The 19,019-nt window shown below is 51.6% G+C and overlaps 1 protein-coding gene across 3 annotated transcripts in view; it reads right to left on the bottom strand.

The window, feature by feature from the left end:
• The window catches only part of SEZ6L (seizure related 6 homolog like), a 173,510-nt gene that overhangs the window by 61,977 nt on the left and 92,514 nt on the right, over window positions 1–19,019 (bottom strand). For all 3 annotated transcript variants that reach the window (XM_037052380.1, XM_037052381.1, XM_037052382.1), the window contains exons 2-4: window positions 1,631–2,389; window positions 1,288–1,421; window positions 345–537 (exon numbers count right to left, since the gene is read on the bottom strand). In XM_037052380.1, coding sequence (XP_036908275.1) covers window positions 345–537; window positions 1,288–1,421; window positions 1,631–2,389 — 1,086 coding nt within the window. The remainder of the gene's footprint in view (window positions 1–344; window positions 538–1,287; window positions 1,422–1,630; window positions 2,390–19,019) is intronic.

Genomic DNA, 19,019 nt, shown 5'->3' with positions numbered 1-19,019 from the left:
TGTCCTAATGGATAGCCTCACATGTTTCTTATGCTCCTCAGTGCTTTGAAATTACAGTGATTATTAGAACTGCCAGGAGATTTTAGTATTTAATATGTTAAAGAGGTACACAGATTATGGTATCAGTGATTAAAACAATATTCTGACAACTGTAATTCACTACGGCCGGTTTCCTTTTTAGTTGATGTCGTTTTTTGTGCTCTTACACACCATTTTGAGAAGAGGTCTATAGGTTTTACCAAACTGCCAGGGGGACCCCTGGGACTAAAAGTTGGAGAACCCTCAGTTTCCAGAGGGAAACTGAGGCAGACAGCTACACCCCGTCAGCCTCAGCCTGAGCCTACCCTGGTAGTGCAGCTGGAAGGTCCCGAGGCCATCGTCCTGGAAGGTCCGGAAGTGGACAGAGATGGTGTTGGTGGGGCTTCGGATGACCTGCCCCTCCACCAGCAGCGTCTGGTTGGCCAGGACGGTCAGGGTGGGGCCGTCCACCCCACGGATGGAGAGAAGCTCCCCCTCTGAGAGGTTGACGCTCTTCACCTGGGGGCGGTCAGGGGCGGACAGAGAGGAACTGAGTCACGTTTGGGCCACGGAAAAGGCATGTATCCAGACCTCTGACCTTGGCCTAGACGGGTCTTCCACCAGGTGGTACCGGCCTCGTCTTCCCGCGCCACCCCACTTTCCTCCTCCGTGGGACAGTTCGCCACTCCCAGCCATGGCTCTTCGGTCCGTTTTGAAGAGGACTTCTAGGGGGCGGTCAGTTGGGGAAGGTCTAGAACCAGGGTGAGTGTAGTTGGTAATACACACCCAGTGTTCCCTTGGGCTGAAGGCTCTCTATGCATTGTCATATCTATTCCTGCCTTCAACCCTGTAAAGTAGCAACTTTGTCCTGTTTATCTTACTGATGGGGAAACTGAGGCTCAGAGAGGCGGAGTCCTCTTGCCCAACACCATGCAGCTTTAACTGCTAGAGCTTCGACCCCAAAACCCAGGTGTCTGAACCCTGGTATTGCCTTCATTTTCCATCTGAGTTTACAGGCAAAAGATTATGGATCAAACAAACTAGTGTGTGTGTGTGTGTGTGTGTGTGTGATACGCAGGGCATCAGAAGACTTTCCTTCTGGGTATAACGCCTCATGAGGTATGAACATGCCCTTCCCTTCATGTGTGCCCAGCTGGGGCAAGGAGAGGACCGGACGAGTGAGGATGCTAACGGAAGCCTGGCTTGGACGGCCTTCCAGAGACTTCCTGCTGGAAGAGGCAGCCACTCAGGGCACCCCTCTGTGCTTACCTGGAGCTCTACTCCGTAGCCGGTGTAGACTGTCACGTTGTACGTGCATTCAAGGTAGCTGTTGAGGGGCAGGGGTGGGTAGTCGCTGGAGTCGATGTACCCTTCAGGGTCTGAGAGGCTCACGCTGCAGAGAGCTGGGGGAAGGCATTCAGTCAAGACCCCAGTGGTGTTCAGCTGACACTGGACGGTCACTTACCCCCGGCTGCTGGGCACTGTTCTGACCAGTGTTTAATAATGGTAAGTGATGGTGGGGCCGGACCGCACCGCCCCCAGGCCCCGCCCCAGGCCCCGCCCACCCGGGTGCCTCGTGGATGCTGTGGGAGGCAGCATCAGGGCTGTGTACCTGGGGCCTGCTCTGTCGTGATGACCGTGGTGGTGATGATGGTGGACGTTGTGGTCTCCTGGCTCTCCTCCGAGGCTGAGCCGGTCAGCTCATTCTCGCCTTTGTCCATCAAGGTCATTGGACTGGCATCCTCCGCAGGAGCCTCATGGGCCTCATCAGGCATCACGGATTCCCCAGGGTCCGGCCTCTGGGGCAGCGTGTGGGCCACATAGGGCTGCGAGGTGAAGGGAGAGATCTGCAGGGGCGCGGGCGTTGTGGGGACCGCACCTTCCTTCCGGCCCAGCCAGAGGGGCTCCTCCGATGGCAGCCGAAGGGTCTCCCCACCCGTGGAGGTCACCAGATCAGGGTCCCCAGGTGGGCCAGGCTTCCTCGTGGCAGAAGAGAGGAGACCCAGGCCTGGGGAGGCAGACTGGGACCCCACCCTCGGGAGGATGGCTGCGGAGGTGGCCTTTGGTCTCAGCTGTTTCCTGGACGAGTTCACCTGCTTGAGTGAAGGCAGCCTCTTCCTGGGGGGGAAGGTGAGCTTGGTGCTGGACTCCTCTGGAAGCCGTGTGGACAGGGCCGCGGGCTCTGGGTGCACAGAGGGGGCTGCCCCTTCCAGCTCCGGGTCCCGGAGCTCTTCCCCCGACTGCGCCAGGCTCAGAGTGGCGGTTGTCGCTTTCCCTTCCAGGCTGACTTCACTCGGAAAGGCGCTCCCTAGTGGTCCCGAGGGCAGGAGGTAAGTACCAGAAGGACCAGCGTCTCCCTCCAGGGGCGCACCTTGGGGAGAGGAGAGAAGCCACCAGTTAGTTTGGGGCTGCAGGGTTTGGGCCCTCCCCCTTCTCTCAGATTCAGAGGGGAACTCTCCTGAGGCAGCTCCCAAGGCTCATCTGGGCCCCGGCACAGCCGATGAGCAGACATGGGGGCTGCCTCGTTCCCTGCCTCCCTTCCTCCCACCTTTTCTTCTCTATGTCCTTTCCATCTTCATTTTTTCCCTCTCCCTTTTTCTTTTTGCTGGCCATGGGGATGGAGGGTTGATCGTGCCGGGCCTGGGCTAGGCATTAGGGCCACAGAAACCAAGGGCACAGGAGTTGTCTAGTTGTATATGAACTGGGGCAGAGAATAGAAAAGTAGCAATAATCATATTTGATGGGATAAATACTTAGAAAGAGGGAAGTTTTGCACGTTACCAGGACACAGGGCACAGGGCACAGGCCCCTCACCCACTCTGCAGGGCAGGACCACAGAGCACAGCTGGGCAGAGGTGGTTCATGGCACAAGGACCCCCACTAACAAGGTGAATGGGCTGTAATCTGCTCATGATCTCTCCTTTGGGCTTCGTGCCCCCGCTCAGGGCTGGATCGCCTTCCTCATACTGAGAGTATTTTTTTTCTAAATAATATGTAAATGACCTTGTGGAGGACACTGAAAGACTTGAGGATTCAGGATCATGAAGCCTGGCAGAGGTCAGCAGGAATGCAAGGGGGCAGGGAGCAGGGGTGGAAGCTAATTCCAAAGAAAGCTGGTGAGGTGGGGAGGTCAGTTGGGGCCAGGCCCTGGCGGCCCGGTACACCCTGCTGACGCCTTCTGATTTATTTTCGTCTTGAAAGTGAAACCACTCAGTAATCTTAAACAAGGGCTGGTCCTCGTAGCCCTTCAGCAGAATCACGCCTGCCTGAAAAATCAGCTTCTCGAACTTATTTGGGGCCCCCTCTGCCAGTTGCATGGTGACAAATGGCTTTATCTGAGCCTCAGTTTCTTCAGCTGTAAAATGGGGCTTTAATTCCCTATTTCCTGGGGTTGTCCTCCTTCCATAGGTTAATGCATATAAAACATAAACACATACATGTACATTGCGGGGGGGGGGTCACCCAGAATGAGTGCCTAGCACCTGTCACCGTTCTTACTGTCATCCTTGGAACACACCCCTCAGCAGGAAGCTGGAGTTGTCAGAACACATCCGATGACAATCTTGAGTTAGACAGAGCTGATCACTGTCTTTGTCGCTTTTCTACAGGGAGATAGTCACTCAGCCAGTCTCGGCCCTCTGGCACTGCCATTTGAGTTTATTTCCGCAGCCCCTGGAAAGGCTCATTTACTTTCTCGGAGTTGGAGGCGGTGGCTTAACCCCTACAGGCTGCAACAGTTTGCAACTGGCACCAGCATGTGTTCCTGCCGGGTAACATTGATCCCCACCCAGTGTGCCTGGCAGGCTTGGGGTGGTGCCAGGCAGGTATGGGCGTGGGGAGGAGCCAGCCCGTGGATAACCTGAGGGCAGATCAAGGGCATTCAGGGGCCACACAGGCTTCCTGATCAAGGGTGGGAAGCGTTGAGGCTTCAGAGAGGAACCTGGGTTCAAATTCTGCCTATGACAGTGACAAGCCGCAAGAGCCTGGGTGAGTGGATGAGGCCTCTTTCGTGTGACAGAGATAGATGCTCTGCCTACCTCACAGAAATGGGTCAGATGTGGGTCTACCCCAAGGCTGTGGCTTCTATGCTCAAGGTCACTTATAAAAAGGTTGGTGTTGGCTCTCTCTGTAGACCGGAGTGAGCAGAAGGGGACGGGACGAAAACAGTGAAGTATGAGGGTCGGAAAACCTAGCTCCCGAGACCCAGCCGTGCTCCAGTGCGCAGAGCTCAGATGCCACCAGGGTCAGAGGGGCCTGGTGGTGGTCCTGTTCTGGCTTCCACCCCCTAGCGTAACTTTGTGTCGGCTTCCTCTTTTCTCTGTCTTTTGTCTCCGTGTCTAGCGGGCTGCCGGGGCCAGATGAAGGCTGCAGGGCCCTTCCAGCTCTGACTCTGTTGTTTTCCAGACAGATCCAGTAACTGGCAACTATTGGTAGCGTCTTTCGTTAATCTTATTTACAAAAGGGCCCAGTGCTGGCTTTGATCCTGACATTGACTTGTGAGTTTTGTTGGGTCCGGTGGCTACACTGGTTTTAACTAGTCCCTTCATAAAAATGTCCCCTTGATCATGAGTGGGGGAGGTGAGAGAGAGGGAGAGGAAGAGGCAGGGAGAGACAAGTTAGGAAAACAATTGGTGTGAAAGAAGGTCATTAAAGGATTATAAAGGACATAAAGCATCTTGGTGGGATTTGGCCAATAGTAACAGTAATATTTATAACACTTTATTTTTGATTATTTTATGGAGTGCTGAATAGGTGCTAGGCATGTGCTAAATGCTTTGTTTTCCTCATTTAATTCTTCATTCCTCATTTTTAAATGCATTTAATTCTTTCTCAGCTTTATTAGGTAGAAATTATTATTCCCATTTTGCAGATGAGCAAATCGAGGCTTTGGGACATTAATGAATGCTCTAAGGTCACAGGGTAAAGCTGGATTCGCAGCCTCATTTTCCTGACATCAAACCCCATGCCACTGGCTCTCTTAGGAATCACGGAGCATGGCCCCGGGTGGGTTCCCAGTTGGTCAGAGCGTCATCCCAATACGCCAAGGTTGCAGGTTTGAGTCCCGGTTAAGGCACACACAGGAATCAACCAATGGATGCGTCAGTGAGTGGGACAACAAAATCAGTGTCTCTCTCCATCTCTCTCTCTCTCTCTTCCTCTCTCTAAAATCAATTAATAAAAATTAAAAAAGATAATTATGGGATATTGTGATCACGGACTTCCTTCTCCTCTCTCTACTTGAGGAGAAGAGTCTGCTTGAAGCAGACTCTTCCCCACAACTCCTCTCTCTACACCCCAACTCGGCTTGCATCTCCGCTGGGCAAGCTGTCTATCAATCCCCCCAGGTGGCTCTCCCCACCCCCCACCTTGTTACAGTACTTATCATCAGTCTCCTCTGCTGGACCCGTCTCGTCTGACTCCCCAGGGATGGGTCTTGAACGCTGCAGATTCACAAGCTTCTCGAGGGACTCTTAATCACGCAAGTTCATTTCCAGAACTTGGCATCTCACCTAACCTCCTGTGCGTTCCTCATTCGTTTTGCCTTCTGCCTGCCTGGGGTGGCAGGTGACAAGCATGTGCAGCAGGTGGTGACTCTTTCCAAGGCCTGTGACCTGCCCTGGCCATCCTAGCCCTTCGAGATCCGACACAGCCAATAAGAGTGGAAGGAAATGCAAGAGAGAGATTCCATAACCAGCTTCCTCCCCGACCACCACTCACATCGCTGGGGGTGCCCTGGAAACCCCTTAGGAAGTCGGTCCTGCAGACTACTCAGCCCTTTTCCTTTGACAAGCGGACTGCCAAGGAGAGTTGCATATTCACCAGGTACATGTACCTCCCTGCCCCTGGTGTTTCGAACTCGGGGCTGAGATACGATGGAACCCTCCCTGGCCAGCTCCAAACTCGGGGCCATGCTCAAGGCAGATGGTGTGTACCTCTGGTCTGCAGTGCGTGCAGCCTGCAAGGCCCGGAGCCCTCGTTCTCTGCCAGGATGCTGGCCGGAGGAGCACCACACAAAACCAGGTCCTACTGGGAACTAGTCAAAATTGCGTTCTAATGTCCCTCAGAGATCCAGCAACTTCAGCACTTGCTTGAATAGGCCACTTATCCGGGGGAGGGGGAGGCGGGCAATGACCACTGAGTTCAATTCGCTTCTCTTTCTCAAAGCCCTTAACATGTTCAGTCGCTGCAGTCACATTGAGCTGATCCTTGAAGACGTGCGTTCAGTGCCCGGCTCAAATGCTGTCTACCAACCAGTGAGCGAAGGCGTCAGGTACCCACTCTCTTCGCTGGTTGGCACTCTGCGGGGGAGTGTCAGCACACTAGGACGAGGCCCCTGCACCCGGGGGGTTAAGAAGACACACACCACACAACAGTAGCTGATACGGGTATGGAAGAGAGGAGAAGGAGCTTTCACTGAGTCTGTATTGCTGCTGCTCTCCTCTCTCTCCAGAGAATGGAGCAACATTGAAGGCAGCTGAGCGTTTGTTCTGCTGTCTAGATGGAGGGGAAGCACATCTCTCTCTTTTCTCTAACTAGGATGGGGGGATGGGGAACTAGACTGGGAAGCATCCTATTACAGTAAAAAAAAATGCAACAGTCCTGAAACTGAACTTCGGTGTCTTTTTTTCATATCCTCACTGGAGAACATGTATATTGATTTTAGAGAGAAAGGAAAGGAAGGAGAGAGAGGGGGAGAGAAACACTGAAGCAAGAGAGAAACATCGACCAGTTGCTTCTTATACATACCCCTACAGGGGACCGGACCCACAAACTAGCCATGTGCCCTGACTGGGAATCAAACCCATGATCTTTTGGTTCACAGGACGATGCTTCAACCCACTAAAGCCACACTGGCCGGGGCTGAAGGTCTCTGTCTTATATTCCAGGCAGGCTTAGAATGGATGGCTAGGATCGGCATGGATTCCAAATGGTAGCCTAGCATCCAGCAGGTGCAAAGGGATGGAACGCAATGTGGAGGAAACCCAAACTGGGGGATGCTTCTGCTATGATGCTCCGTGAACTGAGTAAGACGTAAAACCCTATGGCGTGTATGAAAATGACCAGGACCAACCAACTCAAACAAATCGCAACACAGAGAGTTGTCTTGACTTGAAGGAATTGCATCAACAGGATGGTCCTGGCTGCCTCTGGAGGGTGGGACTGCTGGGGACGGGGGGGGGGGGGGTGTATGTCCTTCCTTCTCCTTTTTTGGTATTTTTCCAAAACCTGTACGATAAATATTTAATTCTTTCTGAAGGGAACAAAAAGATAAGAAAAGAGCAGGGGTAAAAGGCTGCCTTTAGCACCGCGTGATGGAGAGGCTGACAGACACATTTGTAATTACAGAAGTATTTCGTTGCCTCTCCGAGTCCTCCCGCCCCTTTGGAATTCAGTTTCCTGGCGGAGAGAATGATCCGTTTCTCCTCAGACGGCTCCGCTCTCGTTGGGAGTCCCTGCAGGAGGCAGGGCTGGCCGGTACATCAGTTGATACATTTTTGGTACAGGGCTCTGCAAGATGTTAACTCCATTCCAATCATCGTGATTAATGTCCGAACCAGTGGTGGTTTCTTGTACCTTCCCGCTCCACGATAAACGGCCTGCCCAGCCTGCATTGGTTGGTTTGCTTGGCCCCACACACAGACGGCACCAAAAATTAAATATCACATTGTGTAGATTCGATGGCTCCTAGAGTGCACGGTTTCAGACTGTGCCCAAGAGAGACTTGAGGCCCAGAGAGGGAAAACGGGCTACCCAGGATGACACAGCACTTTAGTAGCAAAACAAGCACACCAAACAGAACCCAAACCCAAACCGGGAACATCTGGACCACCCTGAAGAATGCTGGTTAATTCTAGGACTTCTACCCCTGGGCTGGATAATCCTTTCCTCGGGGGCAAGGGGATAGTCCTGGAGGATGTTGGGCAGCATTGCTGGCCTCCATCCACTAGATGTCAGTAGCAACTTCCCTCCTACTCCTGGTTGTAACAGCAAAATGATTCCAGGCATTGCCAAATCTTCCCTGGTGGGGTAGGGTTGGGGGCAAAATTGCTCTGGTTGGTGACCCCTGGGTTAAGCAGAGTGAACAAAACAGGCGACCTGGCACGGACCTTAGAACACAGTAGACCTTCCCCCCATTCTCAGAGCTGATCAGCTTTGTTTGCTCGCCTCCAAGGTTGGAGAAGGTCTCAGCATCGTCCCCATTTCACACATAAAAACTGGGATCAAATGAGGACTGTGCTTTCATCTCCCACTCACACAGGGTTATCAATTTATTCATTCATATCTGTCCATCCAATAAGCACCTTCTCTGTGCCAGCCACTGGGCCAGGCCACAGGCGCTGGCATCCAGAGGTCCTCCTGGGTGGAAGGCTGGAGCTGATGAGCACAGCCCATTTCTTTCATTCAGCTTGAGAGGACCCAGCACAACCGGCTGAGTCCCTCCACTGGGCAGGAGGACCCTCGGCTACATGAACGCTGCTGATGGGTCCATCCGGACTTTGGGAAGACTTCCTGGGACAAGGGGGAGAGGTGGGAGGTGGGCTCCGGGGGCAGTGGGGCTCTGTCTCCTGCCTCAGGTGCTGCCCCTGCCCCCGTGCCCACGCTTACAACGCTGACGTAGAATTGGGCGACTTACACCCCACAAAGCACAGCCCCAGCGGAGATAGCATTTCACCTCCGAAAGTCCAGTGACTTTTTTGTAAATGAAAAAGAAGCAAGGCTCAAAGAGAGGAGGTGACTTGTCCAAGGTCATAGAGCCAATTGGGGCAGAGTTAAACACTTTCTGACATTGTTCCCTGTACTCTTCCCTCTTTCCCACATCTCAAATTATGTTTTCCAATAAAACAGTTTATTTGAGAAATGCAAGGACACCTGAAACATATAAAATATAAAATATAAGCATGGCCTTGCTTCCTCCCTGTCCATCGATCCTGCGCCTTTTAAAAAAAAGGTTTTATTTATTTTTAGAGAGAGAGGAAGAGAGAGACAAAGGGAGAGAAACATCAATGTGCGGTTGCTCTCTCCTGCCCCCCACTGGGGACCTGGCCTGCAACCCAGACATCTGCCTTGACCTGGAATCGAACCAGTGACCCTTTGGTTCGCAGGCTGGCACAAAGTCCACTGAGCCACACCAGCTGGGGTTCAATCCTGCTTTCTAAAGGGAATCAGTGTAAGTGGAATCGTGTTGAATCTCCCAATAAAATGGGAGATTCCGAATAATTGAGTGCTTTTTACCTGAAGAGGTGTGATAGCACACAGCAGTGTGGGGCTGGAGAAAGAACGCCTAGTGCTGCAGGGTCAGCCTGCCGCTGATTGCCCGTGAGACCCCGAACAGCCACTTCCCTTCTCGGGCCCTCGCTGTTCTCACATGCAAGGTGAACTTGTACCAGCCTTATCTCTTCGGGTTGTTAGAGAGAAAAATGGAACCTTGAGTGGAAAGCATCGTGCTCACACAGCAGCCTGTCAGTTCTCATGAACACCATTGTCGCTATCTATCGGAACAGTCACGGAGTTCTTACACTGTATATATTGCTCTGTCACTTACTAAGAAATGCATTTGGAAATGTTGCAGTCATTTCAAAAAGAGTTAAAGACTAAGGCAGCCAATACCCGCGTGCATACACCTTCAGCTTAAGGAAGAGAACAGAACCGACGTAGTTGAAGTGTGAATTTGCTCTTCCCTACCACGCTCTTCCTCATCTCCATCCCCTTGGGGTAATTACTGTCCTGAACCTGACCTTCAGCCTTCTCATTTATTGTGTGCATGGTCATTTTACTGTTATTGTTATTTATTGCCTGCATTTATTTTTCACACATGTCGATGTCTCGGAACAATATGTGGGATTGTGTGGCATGTTTTAAAGCCGTATAAACACAGTCATTCTACACGAATCACTGTGGAACCTGCTTTTTTTCCTTTCTATTGTGCAACACTTCGTGAGATTCATCCATGCGGATAAGTGTAGTTTTGACTGCTTCACTTTTCACTGCTGTATAGTATTCCACACATTAGTATCCCACCGCCATTTTTTCACGTCAGATCCATCACAAATATCTTTTCAAGTCAGCATACAATGCTCGTTTTGTCCTTTTTAATGGCTACCTGAGAATATAAACAAGTACATGATTGAACCAGGGTCTTAGCAGTATTTATGTTGTTGCCATTCTCCGGCCCCTCCTCTCAAATAACTCTGCAATAAATATACATCTTTGATCAACTGTCCAGGGAATTCTCAGGAGAATGGCCTAAAAGCTGCGGCCTCAGGGGGGAGAGGCAGTCAGTTTTGAGTGTGAATCATTTTATACGGTTTGATTAATTTGCCACGTGCATGCTCTTTTTATAGCAATAATAATTAGTAATACTAGTAATGATGGCCCTCCCCCGAGGTTTGCCACCCCGATTTCCGAGGAAGACAGAGAACAAACCCTAGCCTTTCTCGGGGTTTCTAACTGCTCCCGCAATTCCACAGGGGTGGGAAATTCTGCTTCACTGTAATTTAAAAAATTTAAGAAGTTAAAGTTTCAAAAAGGGTGCTTTGGGGGTGTTTGGCCCCTTAGTTAGGAGCTGGCGGCATTTAAACCCAGAAACTTGAGAGATCTGCATGGGCTGCGCAGGGCTGGCGGGAGCAGGGTGCGGACGTCGGTGAGAGCGGCTGTGGCCTGGTCCACAAGCCTCCTCAAGGGCCAGTCGTTCTAACTTCCTTTCTTTCCACCCAATTTATCCTCGGGACTAAAAGGAACAGATTTCTATTCCGTCTCCTCCTTCCACCTGGAGATGAGTTAGTTGGCAGGGAAATGAGTGCCAGGAAAGAGGGAGGGGGCTGGGACCCTTGATCGACCGTCTGTCATTCGCTGCCTCCATCGTGAGGGCACAGTGGCTGGGGATGGGAAAGGAACTCAAGACCCCAAAGCAAAGCCCCATGCATTCTCCCGGGCAGTGACCCCCCACCCCCATGGGAAAAGAGGCATCAGCCCTCCACCATGCTTGGAATCTATCACTCTGAAAAAATCATCTAAGGTGCTTATCTTCGGCGACATCTCATAGTCACAGAATGTGGGCAGTGGAGGCACCAGGGCTGCATCCAACACAGTTGAATGGGATGGTGGATGGGCACACCCTTCCATTCTTATGACGCACCCCAGAACCTGAGTCCCAGCATGAGAGAAGCTAAGAGGGCAAGTTGTATCTTGGAAAGACGTTTCCAGATGCCTTATCGTCCCCATAGCCATTGCAGTGAAAACCCCGCATCTCTCCTGGACTTCATTGCATAACTCTAGCCCATTCCGTCCACACTAGCCAGAGGGATCTTTATGACCCACCCCTGTCTGGGCCTGTGGTCCTCCCTGGTGAACCGGAAACTCCTTGCGTTTTCCTGGAAACTTCCTGGTGATCTGTCCCAGCAGGCTTCCCCATCCTCTTTCTCACTGCCTTCCCCAGCCCAGTGAAATCGTTTCAGTTCTCCCAGGTTCCCTCCATGTCTCTCTCTCTCCCTCCCCTCTCATAGCTCCATCACTTTGCATACGACGTCATTGACCTCTCCCTGCATTTACTCATCTCCTCTTAACTCCTAACACCACCAAAGGGACGCGTCACAGCATCAATCACGCTATCACGCTTGGCTGTGAGTTTTCTTGTCTTCCCCACTAGCAGCAAGTTCCCCGGTGTAGCAATCGCATTGCTTCCTTCATCACAGTCTCCCTGGCCTGTGCCAGGGCCATGGGCCTGACCCATAGTAGGTCTCCATGAAGATCTGTGTGATGAATCATGAAATGCCTGCAGCGTGGGTGGAGAAGAAGATTAGGTGTGTGAGATACAGTCCACTGCCTCAAGTGGGGGTCCTAGAGGAATAGGTGGTCCACACTACTAGCTCTCACGAAGGCAAATCTTGGTAAACTTGATGTTAGACAAGCATGCTTTCCTTTATGATGTCATGGGTGGAGAGATGTTCTAGGTGAATGTACACCCTGACTTGAACCTAATCAAGGTCTGATCATGAACCTAATTAGGTTCTGATCACGAACCTAATCAAGGTCTCCCATCCCTATTAATCACGTGGTTTGCTTTAGCAGCAGGAGGGCAAAGAGAAGCCTGGCTGGTGACTTTGTGTGGTGTCTTCATTTTTCTGGCATTGCCCCACGGGCTGTGGTCATATGCATGATGGGGAGATTGTGGTGTGAGGTACACATCCCCCCAAACGGTACACCAAACTGCACATGTGAGCTGCCAGCCTGGTCCCTCCAGAGTCTGCTTCATAAACCCAGGGGGTCCCAGGGGGCCCCAGGGGGCTGGCAGCAGGTGTTTAAAGGGCAAGCTGGTGCAAAAAGAAAGGACTCTTTCAGTGTTTCGGCTACAAGAATAATTATCCGATAATTGTCCTCTGTGAGCTGGCTTCTCCCCACTAATGGGCCTCCTTTGCAATTCATGTAGCGGTCAGAAAGCCTTGAACATTCTTTCACGTCCAGTTACATCTCATCAGAGCAGAGGCCGGGGGAGGGCATCCATCTTCCCCATGAATGAGCCCTGAAAGCTGCTGGCGCAGGGGTGTGATCCTGCCTTTGTATCTTTAACAATCTGATTAACTGTGGTTGGCACCATTGCCAACTGATTAGCATTTAAACGCTCCCCCACTTCCCACCTCCATCCCCTTCCCCCCTCCCCCACCCACCCTGACTCCATTCATGTCTCAGGGCTGACTTGGTGATTTCTTGCCGGTAGCAGTCGCGAGGGGGAGAGGAACACGGCGTGATTTATTTGTGTACATGAGACTCAGTGAGTCATTGAGGGAAGGCTGGGAGACAGACACAGGAGACAGCCCAGAGAGAAAACCCGCGGCGGGAAGTCTGTTGCCGATTCAATTACCTCTGTGCTCACACAGACAAATATAATACTTGGGAATGAATCCAGACCGTTTGCGAGCGAGTTTGAAACACATCCTGAGTTTATGTCTCATCACCTGTTTGCTCAGCTTTCCAGACAAGAAGAAAGAGCGGATCAGCCTCCCGGGAGGCTCTTGAGCTCTGCTCAGAGGTGGAGAAGCCCCAGGAAGTCAGGAGACCTCACCCCCAAGCCGCTCTGTGACCTTGAACAAATGCCGTCTCTCGAAGCCTCGGCTTCTAGCTTCGTCAGGTTAGGAGAGTGACCTTCGCCTGATCGATCTTCAAGAAACAAAAACCGAGACAATGCGGGGAATTGTGTGGACGATTGAGTTTTAAGATGTTCACAGCCGTTTTATAACTTTGAGGCTTAATTTGTTTCATTTCAGATAGGAGGGGCAGGCCTCTCGTCGGTCATAATAGACAACCGTGGCTTTATTTGTTAGGGATGAATAAGACCTTCTCATGGCTTTATCTGAGGTGTTGAAATGCTGTTTTTATTTTTTTTCTCTTCCTGAAAAGTAGCTATTGCTATCTCAGTGTTAATGCTGAGGAAGTGTTGGTAGGATTTGAACCAGAGCTGCCTGGCCCCCGTACCCAAGCCTCTGTTTGTTTTGGATCTCCCATCCAACTGGTCCCTGGGTCCGGCCCGGCTGCCTCCAGGGTGAACGCCAAGTGCATCTGACTACAAACAAATTAGCACAGCATCCACTCCAGCTAAAAGGCCCCTGGAGACAGAGGAAGACACTAACTGTGCCCCACCGGGGGGAAGAAAACCAGGTGCTCCTCCTGGGGACTGGACTGCGAAGGAGAGTGAAATTTCAGCTTCTGCCAAGGCAGGGTCCACAGGTGCCTCGGAGGCGGGGAAACTGGCCTTGCATCTCCATTTTATAGATGGGCACACTGAGGGCTGTGGTTCGAAGGACCAGGCTCTGGATTAAGACAGGTTGGGATGCCCCAGCACCTCACTCTGTGGCCTTTGGGAAGTCCATTCTCGTTGCTGGGGCTCAATTTTACCCTCTGTAGAATGGAATAGCTCCTTAAGGAGAATGACAATGTATATAAGGATGGACCCCCCAAAACTTCAGTTTACTTACAAGAAACTATATATTTATTTTTACATGTTTAAACTTCAGTCTCCTTCAAAGTACTCTCCATTCGGTGCAAAACCCCTATGGAGACATTTTTTCCACTGCTTAAAACAGTTGATGCCTTTTAGTATTTCTGCTGTGTTTTGCTTCACCTTGTCCATCTTTGCAAAACGTTTCCCTTTGAGGACTTTTTTCATCCAGGAAAACAAAGAAAAGCTGCTCGGAGTGAGATCAGGTGAACAGGAAGGGTGGGGCATGGGGGTCATGCCGTTTTTTGGTCAAAGCTGCTGAACACTCACACAGCGTGGGCAGGTGTGCTCGCAAGTCATCCATCATGAAACAGCAAATACGATGAGACTTCAAAACAACTTCACTGAAGCTGAACACAGCCTCTCACGACAACACCAGCTGGTCCACTGGACACAGATGGGTTCCTAGAACACTCACCTAGTTGGGGGTGGGGAATCATGTACTACAAGGGTCTTACCCTCCAGAGGATAATTTCGCTTTTGGGGGATCCTCCTCATAATTGTGCAGTAAAGGATTAACTCAGTAAAGGATTAACTGTCCACACCCTGCACTTTCCACAGGCAGGTCCCTGGTCCCTGGGGAGGAAGCTCTAAAACCTTGACATACCCTATCCTGCCTGATAAAAGTATCTTTGTTCCCCTGGGGATGGTGGGGATTAACAATGTGATCTATGGTAGGCACCCTGGGCTTGATAATTGACCTCCAGGCGGGCCAGAGCCTAAAATCAGCCACATGGGTAGTCACCCATGTGACCAATCCCCGCAAAACCCTTGGACACCAAGGCTCACGTGAGCTTCCTGATTGACCGCACTCTGTGGGTGTCGCCGAGCACACGGCGTGTTGGAATTATGCGCTGTCTGCACAGCCCCACAGGGGGAGGACAACCAGGAGCTCCCGTGTGGTCTCTCCCAGACTCTGCTGTGTGCCTCTTGGTTTTGCTGACCTGTCTCCACCCTCTCGCTGTGGCAGAGCAGAACTCTGGGCGTGGTGGCTTCTCTGAGTTCTGCGAGTCCTTCCAGCAGGTCACTGAACCTGAGGGTCATCAGTGGGGACCACTGAACCCTCCTAATCAGCCAAAAGTGGGACCACAGGATTGAATCAGGAGTTGGAGTGGGGGTCAGAGAGCCGAAAACCTAAGCCACCTGCAATGATGACGATGAGGAGGAGGATCCAGGCTGACGGTGACAAGTGTCTGTTATATGCCAGGTCCTGTTGTACCTATTTCTATATGGGTCATTTCATGACCCATCTCTTCTCTACACCCCTGGGAGGTAGATGATAATATTATCACCCCCTTTTACAGATGAGGAAACTGAGACACAAAGGAGGCTGGCCACTTGCCCAAAGCAACACAACGAACTGCGGGGAATGGGATTAGGGCGTGATTCGCAAAGCACTGGGCGGGGTGGTCTCTCTATCCCTTCCTGACCCGATGTCCTCTAGACGGGTGATTTTAAAGGACAGTTATTCTTTGGGGTCACCACTGAGCCTTCTGGGGCTTGGAGGAAGAAACAGTTGCTGCTTCTCCTCACTTCTCCCCTGCTCTCTCAGCTGACTTTGTCCATGCCAGGCCCACACCGGCTACCTTCTAGGTCAGCTTCAAGGGGGACTTGGCCCAGAAATAGGAGAAGCCATTTCATTGTGTTTTATCCCATCCCAGCCCACCCCTTTCCTCCAATCTCATCCCATACCCTCCTCTCCCCACCTATTCCCCCCATCCCATCCCATCCCATCCCATCCCAATCTATCCCACCTTACAACCACGCATAGAGCACATACTCTGTGTTGGGAGGTGTGGGAGGCACGGCACATTGTCTCCACCCTCAGCTTCCTGGGTCCAGGTTCTCACTGAGCACATGAGCTCGGTGTGTGCTGGCGAGCAGGCTGGCACCACCGAATGCCTAGCCCCAGGCTCCCCCTTTCCCTCAGTCCTGGGCCTCAGTGTCTTCCCCTGGGAGCCCAGCCAGCCTCTGCCGGGAGCCTGATGAGCTCGCATAGCCAACGAGAACAACGCCTTGGGTGTGCGTGGGCCCGGGGCCGAGGCGGCACACAGAGCTTCCCTTCACTCCCAGGCCTGCCCAGTGGGCAGGTGGTGGGTGTGGGACTCGGGGGAAGCACCGGAGGGGGCATATTTAAGGGTCCCCTGACCCGCAGAGACTACACAGAGAGCCCCAGTGTCCTGGCGCCCACCTGGCCCCCTTCACGGGCACTGTGCCCGCGCACACTGGCATCGGGCCATCTCCCTGGGGTGGAGGAAAGATGTCCTTTTATTCACGCAGTGGCCAACTCTGCCAAGGGCGGCTGGGCTCACACGGGGCTTGTGACACAGAGGAAGAGAGAGCTCAGCGCTGAGAGATGAAGGAGGAAAGATGACAATCTCCTTTTAGGCCGCGATGCTACTTAATAAGTTGCACTGAATGATAGGAACAACCACCACGTCCTGAACCTTGTAACGCGTGAAGTGGTTTACATGCACCAACTCCTGGAATCCCGAGAACTACTCCGTGACGCGAGGCCTGATCATTTTCCCGTTTCTCACATGAGAAAACTGAGACTCAGAGAGGGAGAGTCACTCACGCAAGAATACCCCGGGAGAGGGTGGTGGAGCTGGGGTTCCAATCCAGGTCTGTTTGACACTGAGCCCCTTAATTTCTAGCCCTGCTCCATTTCTTCTGGGCATTCTAAACAAGGGGTCTTATTTACTTTCCGCCACAGCAATGCATTCATTCATCCACACCTTTATTCAATCATTCAGCAAACTCCCTGAAACCCCACTGGGTGCCAGGCACTGGGCTCAGCAATGAGGAAGGAGGTATAAAATACGTTGGGGACACTCTCTCTTCCTGGGGGCGGGGGTGGGAACGAAAGGGAGGTGCGCTAATTCCAGAGCCCCTGCTGGCCCTCCCCCAGGTGCCCATGCCTATCGGAGGCTGCAGAGCCAGGAGCAACACCCTTCACCTTTGCCCGATTGTCTGAGTTTAGCACTTGGCATTAAGATACCCAGAGAGAGCCTGGCTGAGTGACAAGAGCATTGGCGGCAGAACTCAGGTCTCCCGTGTCCAAAACCCCCAGTGAGGGTGGTCACGCAGTCCATACTTAGTTTCTTGTTCCCAAACATCCTTTTTAATGCTTTCCATAAACTTTGATTGAAGTGTAATAGATGCACAGAAACACCCACTCAACCAGCTTTCTGAAGCAGGACACATTTCTATAACTGGCCACCGCCAGAACAAGGCGCAAAAATTGCCAGCACGCACGGTATTTTCTTGTCGCACTCCCCTCAGTATCCCCTATTTTGCACTCTACAGTTGAGGATTAGTTTTGGCTGCTTATGAATTCGTTGGATAATTGCACCACGCTTGCTTTGTATCTGGCTCCTTTCACTCATTGGATGTGTGGACCGGATCCACGCCGTTGGGGGTAATCCATCCCTATTTTATTGTGGCGTGGTATTCCGCTTTATGACTCTACCACAAATCACCCATTCTACTACTGATGGGCACTTGAACCGCTTCCAGGCTTGGGATATTATGCCCATAACTGTGGGTGTTGTCTCACGTGTTTCTGATGCACGCATATACTCATTACCATCGGGTGTATTTCCAACAGAATGCTGTTTGCACAGTATGGCACGCTCATCGTTAACAGACACTGCCAAAACTTTAGTAGAGAGCTTCTAATTCTGATTAAAAAGAAATCTATCCAGCTGCTTTCCTACCACCAGACCCACAGCAACCTAGTAACAATGACTATTTTAATGGCCATTCTGTCATTCCTATCTTTCAAGGACTTGGGAATAAAGGCCCATGCTAAGCACCCCGTGAATGGTTTGGATAAAAACCTGAACCAAGTGAATATCCCCAGAAGCTGATCAGACATTATTCCAGTACAAATTTCCCCGTCGCAAGGGTTGGCCGGCCACGCTTCCTCCCCATGTTGGTACCTGGATTGTTAGTGGACACCTCACTGCATCCTTGAGTGGGGATCGCTCCTTGTAGCTCCCTCTCTAAGTATGAAATAAATCCAGGGGGTGAGGCTCACCCGCAATGGGGTTTCAAGGTGGCTGACCACTTAGAGGGGCAGAAAGCGGCGGGTAGGGAGAAGGGGGGGAGAGCAGTGGGAGTAGAGCTGGGGGTGTCCAGGAGACACCAGGGAGCGCTTTCCATGAAGCTGGAGACAGTGCATCCCCCACCAGCCATCTTGGCCCCCCCTTGGATGAAGAAGAGATGAAAGAAGGGTGCAAAGATACAGTGGGGTGATTCTGCCATGGTCTAGAATTTAAATCCCCAAGAAGGGACTGAATCCCTGTGTTTGCTCTGCAGGGCACTGGAGACACGCACAGCTTCTATTCTGCAAATTCGCCTCTTACTTTCTTTGCCACCGTATCTTCGCCAGTGCTGTTTCCTCCACCAGGTGTGCTTACCTCCTTGACACACGAAAGCACACACATGTGCCAGTGTGTGAGCACACACAACACACACACATCCCAACCATCAGCAATAACATCTCAGTTTCCAAAGTCTTTGCTAATTCTGCTATTGCACCTTAAAAGCCTCCTGCTTTTGCTGTTGTTGGTTATTTGTTTGTTTTGGAGATGCAAAGGAATTCTTATTTTATAATAGGGGCCTCGAGCCTCAGGAAGGAAGAGTGACTTGTTCATTGTTACCCAGGAAGTAACGAAGATGACAACAACAACTACAATAATAACAATATCTCAGTGATGATAATTAGCCCTTACTACGGGCCAAGAACTGGGCTCAGCACCTCGCCACCCATCATCTTATTTAATCTTTCTGTGACAAGCCCTATGTTTGTGTCCATTTTATAGGAAGAAACTGAGGCTCAGAAAAAGAGCATTGCTACCCTGAGGCATCTGAAGCCAGGCTCAGCACCGTCTCTGGGTTTGCCCAACTCCAGGGCCAGTGCCTGTAACTGCTTCTTGTGTTCTTGACTCTCTGACCTTCTCCTTATCGAATGGCTTCTTTCCTCTCTTTGCCCGGTCCTCTC

The sequence above is a fragment of the Sturnira hondurensis genome, unplaced genomic scaffold (assembly GCF_014824575.4).
Source record: "Sturnira hondurensis isolate 20B ecotype Veracruz unplaced genomic scaffold, ASM1482457v3 Scaffold0007406, whole genome shotgun sequence".
Taxonomy (NCBI): Eukaryota; Metazoa; Chordata; class Mammalia; order Chiroptera; family Phyllostomidae; genus Sturnira; species Sturnira hondurensis.
Note: the sequence above shows the minus strand (reverse complement) of the source record. Positions and strands in the feature narration are given on the sequence as shown.